At 38.9% G+C, this 9,178-nt stretch overlaps 1 protein-coding gene across 3 annotated transcripts in view; it reads right to left on the bottom strand.

The window, feature by feature from the left end:
- COL24A1 (collagen type XXIV alpha 1 chain) overlaps nucleotides 1–9,178 on the bottom strand; it is a 120,750-nt gene that overhangs the window by 107,486 nt on the left and 4,086 nt on the right. For 2 of the 3 annotated variants that reach the window (XM_019618662.2, XM_031554857.1), the window contains exons 2-3: nucleotides 7,943–8,007; nucleotides 1,355–2,645 (exon numbers count right to left, since the gene is read on the bottom strand). In XM_019618662.2, coding sequence (XP_019474207.2) covers nucleotides 1,355–2,645; nucleotides 7,943–8,007 — 1,356 coding nt within the window. The remainder of the gene's footprint in view (nucleotides 1–1,354; nucleotides 2,646–7,942; nucleotides 8,008–9,178) is intronic. The other variant, XM_031554856.1, reaches the window with a different exon arrangement.

Raw genomic sequence — 9,178 nt, 5'->3', positions numbered from 1 at the left:
ACCCAACAACAACAAAATCTCCTGTGCCACATAAGAAATGGAGATTTCAGTCAGTTACAGTCAATAAATTTAAATGTACAATTTTAAAGTTATGTGCTATGAATCAAAACTTTCTGTTAGCAGTTGTTAAATATCATAAGCTGCAGAAATGAAAATTAACCTCAACTCACATTTATGACAGCTACATACCTAGATGCATATTTATGTCCCCATAAATAAGCGGCTTGAATATGAAAAAAGAAAAAGAAAGACTGGCTTCGCACTCACAAAAAAAAAAAAAAAAAAAAAAAGAAGCAGACCCTGACAAACAAATTATTTGTTAACAAATTTTTCAACTAAGTAACAACCTCTTAGCATCAAGATTCTGTTTAGAATAAAAATTAAACTTCTACATAAATTTTCAGTTGCTGACTACCTGAAGAAAATATTTTTTCAGTGCTGAAATTATACATGCATATTCAAACATATATTAGAAGCTGCTTGCCCCCTCCTACCAAATTACTTTCCAGTAACAACCACACAAATACAAGAGAAAAACATGTAGAACAACCTTCCCCATGCCATAGTTTGACAAATTTTAACCAGTGTCTCAAATAGGAATTAATATCATATCTCCAAGACTAAACAGGAATTGCTGTTATTTCTTGCATGTAGTTTCGTGTGCACTGACCCCAGTTTTATGTATGAAAATGTTTATGACCCTCAAACACACACAGTAAGGAAGGACAAATGAGTGCTATTAAAAGCACTGTTGTGCATTTGCAGTCATTTCAGAGATCTCTTACCCTGCTAAATGAAGAGATGCCACGAAAATGAGTTCTAAACATTACTTTGCATGTAGGTTTGTGTGATCCTGCAACTGTGGGTTAGGAATGGTTTTAAAGGATTAGATTCTACAAGTGGTCTGCTTCAACAATTACAAATTTTGATAGCATCACTCAACTGAGAAAACCATATCATTCTTCCAAACAGCCTGGTTGTTCTTTTCATGGAACAGCGTTTACATTCGTAAAAAGTATGAAATTACCCTATAATTTTATTAAGTGAGCAGCCTCCACAATTAGCAGTTACAAACATCGGCTGCATTTCAGATTTTAAAAAAAGCTTGGGTTGCCCACCACTTCACCAGAATTGAATGCTTACGTATTCTGCTAGTAAATAAAAATACACACCACTTAGGCCTCCTAGCTCTGCCATATATGCCAGAGACATACTTATGGCAGACAAACTTTGGCACAGTACAAATGGGAGAAGTGGTAATTGCAGCCTGGCAAGTTTTGCCAAATTTATTTCAAAGCCCCTTTTAAAAATATGTTGCTTCATTATAATAAAGAGTGTAATAAAGGTAACTTACAGGAGGTCCAGTCTCCCCCTTTAAACCTCTGTTACTTCCTATTTCAAACATTTTGCCTTGATCTTCATAGTTGTAGTTATCAACATCAATATAATAAGTGTTCTCTGTGCGATAAGTATTATTAGCACCAAATGGACCTTCTTCCTCCAAACCAAGCTGATTATCCAGGGAGAGGTCAGCAGTACCGTACAGAGTTGCGTTGAAGATTTGCTGCTTTTTGGTTGGTTCATCTAAATGCTGTTTTTCTTTGTCCACTCCCTTATTTTTCATTTTATTCTGTTTTACAGGAAAGATCAGAGAAAGCTCGTTTTGTCTGTCTGCATCTTCTGTGGTAGTATGTGAAGTATTTGGATATGAAGCCTTGTTTTTTTCAGTGCTGCCTCTTTCTTTGCTTGGCTCCTGCTGGTGAAGGAGCAGACTGACCTCCTCCTGGTGTTCTGTTTCTGGCCACACTTCTAGCAGCAGGGGTTTAGACTCTGCAAATTCCGATGTTGAGACATTTATTGACTCAAGGTACTCCAGTACGGAGTGAATCCGAGCAATGTTGGTAACAAGACCATTTGATGCTTCCTTCCTTCTGTAAGATACATCTTCCCACTGTTTTTTCTCACTGATCTTTTTCTTCAAAGAAACATCTAGCACACCCGATGCATATGGTGTTCCTAGCAGAGATCGATATGTTTCGGCCTGACGACACTGCTGTTTCACGTATTTACAATAGTTTGCAGAGGCTTCTGCAGAGGGAATGATATCTAGCTGGCATATAACTCCTTCAAAGCTGACAGAATGAGAGTTCATCCTTCCCAGGGTAAATAAACCATCCAAATCAAATGCCTCCACTTCATAAAGCATTTCCCTGCTATAGTACTTCTGTCCACACTCAGCAAATATTGAGACAGTCTTGTCTCTAATTTCAATGGCAAACCAATGCCACTGTTCATTATGAACACTATAATCGAAGTATGCAGGCTGCTTCCCTCCAGTGTGCACCGCTACCTTTCTCGGTAGTAACTGGACACCAAACTGCAGTCTAGTTTTGTTCCTAATACTGAAAAGAAAAGCATTATTTACAGTGTAAGAGTACAATCCAACCAATATGGTGAAGTGATGCCCTAGATTTGCTGGTATAACTTGAGTAACGGAGGCCTCAACACGCGCGTCAGCAGTCAGCACAACTCCGGACACAGCCAGGCGAACCCCCGGGGCAAGGGTGGCACTGCTGAGGGCACTGGCATCACTGATGGCTGCTGGACATCGCTCACAAGGCCGAGCCGATGAAGAACATCTACTGCTGTAAAAAGAGACGAAGGTACATTGTTCATTTCACTTATGAGCTCAAATTCAGATCCAAGTAAGCAAATGTAAGGCACAACATATATATCAGTCTTTCACATAAATCCAACAAATTTAATTAAAGCTTTCCTAATGAAAAAATAATTAATAATTTTTAAAACAGCCCGTGTAATGGCCATTGGAGGTTAATTCATCCATAAAACTGAAAAGTCCCCATTTGCTGTCATCAACCTTTTCACAAGAGCTAATGAACATATTGTGTTCATTTGGCAATTCCTGCCTACCTACCCTTTAAAGAAAGAAGAAAGAAAAAACAACAACAACCAAAACAAAACCAAAACAAAACCAAAATGCATGTTTTTTCCTCTTTATTTAAAATATTAACATTTGAGGGAGGGTAGTTTTGTTCCCATGAAGGGACAAGCTATTTATTAACACAGTAAACAGTTCTCAGGAGCATCGTGCAAGCTCCTTTCTCGCTGATCCTCAGAGCAGAACTGGACAGCAGCCAGCAGCCCAGACTAACATCGACATTGGCCCTGATCTAAGCACCAGGTAGGACCAGACAAACTCGAGGTCCTTTCCAACCTAAACTTCTCGATTTTTTTGTGCAAGGGGAAACTGAACATCACACAGTTTTCATAGGCACTATTGCACAGAAGCACTTTTTTTCTGTAACAACTGGCTGGACCTGAGCTGTAGCAAACTGCCTATATTAAAAATGACTAATGTTATTTAATATTAATGAATAACATTATTTAATATTATTTTAATATTATTTAACCATCACAATGATGTAATAGCCTAACAGGGAACAGGCTGCACTTCCTACAGCATTTAGCCAAGGGTATTACTTTTTAATTTTTATTTTTTTTAAGGTTTTTTTTTCCCAACCATATAACTAAGTGTTCTTTCAAAGCAAATAAAGATACTAAATGGCGTAACAAAAATGGGAGTAACAAAGAGAAGCTGAAGATTCATTGCTATTTTAAGAGACAAGAGCAACAAACGGATGTTCACTATTTTTGTGGAAAAAAGGTTTTCTTTCCCAGTCTTCCTTTTCTCTGTTTACTGAATGTATTCACAGCAAACTTTAAGAACACACAGATGTTGGCTTAGTTTCAGTAGTAAATTATGAAGAGAGTCTGAGACTTCCTTGAGAATAGTTTATAAGTTGGAACCAAAAGCATCAACCTGAACGCACTGTGCATCTTGAAAATTAATTACACACCTTGTAGTGTTTTTAGCCATGTTAGAGATCTGCAGGAGTGCCAAGATTGGCCTGGCAGCCAGCCCAGCCAGAACTACGGGGAAAGCATGTCTTTGCAGAAAAATCACACGTACGCCAATTTCCCAAGATGTTCTGCCTCAGAGCAATTAACTTAGTAGGAGTATTTTAATCTGTCAAACTGATAAGAGAGGTCAGGTTATAGCAGAAGCATTCTACTTCGCAGCTCTGCTAATGAACACCCGCACTTTCCCAGGACCCGGGTCCTACATGGCTGGGTGTAGTTATGGAGGAGAAATCTGTGCATGTGTAGCCTTCTGGGCAATACAGAAATCTCAGGGGGCAAGCAACTCGCCAACAGCTTCAGAGACAGCTCCAGCACTTCTGTGCACATGCTGAGCCAGCTCATACACTCATACACCAGGGAAGCCATTCCAGCTTAACCTTGTACTTGATTGTCACAATTTTAATCTCAAGTATCAGGCAGATATTTGTAAATATTCATCATTAAATAGTTACACTTAAAAATAACAGTGTCAAGTAATCTTTGCCCAAAGTATTGCAACTGAAGAATAAAACGGCAAGTCTACCATACTGACATAGAACAACCAATTTTAGAGTAATGTTAAGGAGCACTCTTCCTAAATCTCAAATGATAAATTTTGGCAGTTCTAATTTGTAAACACCACATAGTTCAAAAATTATTTTAAAAAAGGAAAAGCACTCTTGAGTGTGAAGAGATATAAAACACTTTCTCCACATCCTGCAAACTATGACAGGTCTCGAGAAGACTCAGCATGGAGAAATGCTGTGTGAAAAATAATAGCAAAAGATTAAGTACGAGCTAATTATTTCTTGCTGACTTACTGCCTATTAACCCACCATCAAGCCAAAAGGCTGTTCCAAACTTTTTTGGCCAGTCACTTCATTTCTGGTCCAATTTTTTTTTTTTTTTTTTTTTTTTTTTTATTTTTTAAAGCTTTCAGAAGCTCTTGGCAGTACACAGGGTTTTGGGAGCAGGCAACCCTCTTAGCTTTTTCTCCCAGCATGACAACCACAACTTTCTTTACCTATCAGTAGCCAGTTTTCTTTGTTTATCCATGTCTGCGCAACATCTGTCTTCACTTACTGTTCACCTAATCCATTAGTCCCCCAAACTGTAACAGCTCCTCTTCTTCAAAGAGAAGCTGTTTGGGTTTTTCTGGTCTCAGTTGCCTTCTTTCCATCTTCTAGGATTACTTGTAAAATTCACAACATAATTGGATTGTGAAGAGAGGGAAAACTTAATGAAAGTTAAGACTTGGACAAATATATATATGTGTGTATGTAAGAAAACAATCCCAGAAAGAATGGTGAGGTGATGGTAGTGTTCTGTGTCACTCTTCTGTTCAGTCTCTGTTGTTCATTTTCCATATTCCCCCAATCTCATTGTCTGAGGGCAGAATATTCAGGGGCACTCTCTCCATTTCAGCAAACACACGATTTGTTTTCCCTTTACTGATATGGGTATAGAAAAGTTAAGATCCTTCATTTGTCAGCTTCACCAGAACTCATGGCAATTACTCAGCAGGTTGCCCATTTCCTGGGTGGTTGTGCATTTGCAGTTGGGTAAGTTACAACACAAAGTTGCAACTGATACTTTCCTGGACACCAAGGCTGGACAATTGGCATAGCAAAGCTAGCCAGAGACAAACATTCTGCATATCCTCAAGCCAAACTAAAAGCCAAGGCTGTGTACTTACATATATTTCACTGAACACAATTTATAGCACCCTACCACAATGCATTAAGTGTAGCTTGTCAAGTAAAGCACACACTAGCTGTCTGATCAGCTCAGGAAAAAAAGAACATTAGTTACTTTTGCTTGGGTCTTCGTATTTGACAGAATACTCCTTTCAAAATGCAAGGTACCAAGAAAGTTTTGATACCAGCTTAAGTGTTAACATAGTTAAAAATGAGCAGTCCACCCTGTTTGTGGACAAACCCTAAAGCACTGTGAATGGAGCAGTGTTTCCTCAGTGTATACTGTATAGACTGAAGGATATTCTTGAGCCATTCTGACTTCTTTCCTTTTCTTCCCTTCCCCAAGAATTTATTTTTCTTGAGATTTTTTTTTTTTAATCTTTTTATCTCTGAGAATATGGCTTCATTCACTTATGCTTTCTTCTCTAACAATTTTGAGTTCTATGATTCAACTACAAAATTTCCTAAGGAGAGATTCCTGGCATGTGCACTTATCCAGTTGCTTTTCAGGACTCACATTTTTCCATCTCCTGAAGCTGGTGAGGTTCAGGAGCACGGGTGAGCATCACACAGAAACACACGTGGTTCCATACCTCACCACAGTGACTGCTTATTTCTTCCACCAGCGCCAACTTCTCTCCTTAAACCCTCCACAACTCTAACAACCATTTTAAGAATGACACAGTAACAACACAACTGCACAGATTATCTCCACAACCAACAGGACCAGATGTGCTTTATGGTGATATTTCTTTCAAAATTCTCTTCCTTAATGCTAACTACCCCCTGCTATAGCAAATCCCCTTAGGTTTCCCAAACTCTGAAGAGACCAGTCTCATCCCACCACCTCGCCCCATTCCCACCAGTAGGGAAGCAAGCCCTGTAGATCTGGAGGACCCCAACACTGGTGACCCAGCTGGCTCTGAGGCTTTCACAGCTGTCTCCTGACATGCTATTGGAAAAGTAATTCCACAGGCTGTAGAATATGAGAATCAAAATAAATTACTTCTTTACAAAGGGAAAAAAGAGGGGTGGAGAGATGAAGACAACTCCAGCTATCACTGCAGACCTTGCCTGGCATCCCTCACCTGCTCCATTGGGAAAGTATGAGCTGCCTCCCTAACTCAGCTTCTCCCCTCCCACCCTTCAGGCCCAGAGTGGGGAGGCCACACACATCTGCAGGTGCTGCCCTTGTCAGGTGAGCTTTTTCTTCCCTCAGACCACCCTCCCCCTCCTTCCCCATGCAAAACTTGGCTCAGCAATAAGACAAACTGGGAAACTCCCATCATCACAAAAGCACACCCCCATCTAGCTGAATGGGAAAAGCGAGCAAATATCTTAAGAGGCAAAGCACGAGCAGTTAATGGAAGGCAGAATGGAAGGAAGAGAAAATGCACCCAATCTCACCATCACCAAAAAACAACAACAACAAAAAACAACAACAACAAAAAAAAAAGAAAAAAAAACTTTAGCCAAGCACAAGGAATAACAAGAAGGAAAAAAAAAAAACCCAAACCAAAACAAAACAAAAAAACACTGGTGAGAGCAGCAATGGGATGCTGGAGATGTAAGTATGGGGCTCTAGCAAAACATTATCAGGAACACACCCTAACTTAACCATGAAACCCAGCTGTTTGCATTCAGCTGAGTATCTATCAGCCAAGGACAAGCTATTTCTTGCTTCATCTGTACAATGAAGGAATAGGGAAGAGAACTGATACTGCCACTCTCCTGGCTACTAAAGAGTAAATGGCATGTTAGCTTCCACCACTGTGGGTTGCTAATATTCCCACAGTGTTCTCATAATAAACATCTGGTTCAGCTGTAACAGTTGGCAGATTAAAAAAAGACAAAAAACAAGACAACCTTATTTCCTTCCTAACATCTGCATCTGAATGCCAAACCGAAAGAATACACAATTTCACTTTCTTTCTTTAATGATGCCAGCCTAGACTATGCCTTTATTATATGCACTGGTTTGCTTGTTTGTCCTCAGAAATGCAAAGGTAACTCAGTCATAGCTTGCCACCCCCAAGGACACCCACTTGCATTGAAGACACAATCAAAGCCTTTTCTCCTTACAAGACTTCTCTTTTATGAAGAGCCTGCTCAAAAATGTAAGTAATGCCATGGTCTGAAAATCTGAGTAATTTTTGAAAGGTCATCTTTTCCACACTGGTAACTTTAAACTTTTGCTCTCGTTATATTGTAACTGATATTTAAGTCACCATAAGGAATTGAACTGAACTAGTAACAACAGCCATTTACTCTTTCCATCTGGTAACAAAATAAACCAACATCCTTTTGTAAGAAAGTATCCTCACCTTGTTTGGGTGCTTTCGCAGCACTCGCAGCTGTACATATTGCGATGCAAAGAAGGAGGATCTTCCTAACAAGGCAAGAAAGAAAAGAGCGTGTGAGAAAATACATTGTTTCAGGACTCCAAAGAATTAGATACTTCATTCAACACCCAAAGTCAATGTCAGGATACCACTGACTTCAGCAAGCCCTGGTTCAAGCCTTTCAGCCGTCAGGTCATGCAGCTTTCCACCAATGCTGAGAAGGTGTTTCACAGAGAGAAGTATGCTCCCATGTATAGTATATATATATTTTACAATGGCTTTTATTAATAAAGTAACTGCATCTGTTTTATATTTTCTTGCATCAGCCTTCAAGTACAAGAGCTGCTGTGTAGTAGATTTCTTCCTGGAGGGAAAAAAAAAGTTACTGCAAAGAAACTAAAGAACAAATGACAAGTTAATGGCCATTAGATACCTTTGTGCCAGTGTACCTTCAGCCTTGTTGCCATACCACATCATTAACCATAAATGAAAATGTTGCGTCACTTTTCTTCCTGTATGCTAATGTTTTTTTTGTCATGCTACAAATGAGATATTTATTTATTTTTACTTTGAAGAGCATAAGTAAAATCCCATCACATTACGACTTAAAACTTCACTCTCTAATAGAATATTAAAGGGAATCCCAGTGTCACCAATTGGAAAAAAAAACAAAAAAAAAAAAAAAGCAAAAAAAAAAAAACAAAAAACACCACCAACAACAAAAAACACCAAATAATCAAGAAAGTGCAGGAAGAAATGCCCACAGATTTGTCCAGGAGCATAAGGTACAAATGGTAAAAGCAGACAAGCTTTTTCCTTTACTGTCTAGGCCTTTACCTTCAGCACAGAGGATAATGTATACAAAAGGCAGATATTAGTAATGCTTCAATGACATTATGCTATGGTTTACAAATATCTACAATATAAAGAAGTATTAAGTGGAGATTTTAATGTTTCTTCCAAGTGTTTGCAATCACAGCCCAAGGGCTCATACTACATTTTTTTTCTTCAGCTTTGAACACCAGATTTCAAGTTCAGTGTACATTCACAAGAGAATACTCTATGGTCTTTTAATCTAATGAGAAACTCAGTGAAATAAAGTCCTAAAGGTGGACAGATAATTCTGCTAGCAAGAAGTCCACACGCTGCACTGCATCAGCCAAAATGAAACAACTTTTTTTTTTTTCCTCCCTATTATCATGGACACAAAATGGATTT

Source organism: Meleagris gallopavo, chromosome 10, assembly GCF_000146605.3.
Source record: "Meleagris gallopavo isolate NT-WF06-2002-E0010 breed Aviagen turkey brand Nicholas breeding stock chromosome 10, Turkey_5.1, whole genome shotgun sequence".
NCBI lineage: Eukaryota > Metazoa > Chordata > Aves > Galliformes > Phasianidae > Meleagris > Meleagris gallopavo.
This window is presented reverse-complemented; position numbering and strand designations above follow the sequence as displayed.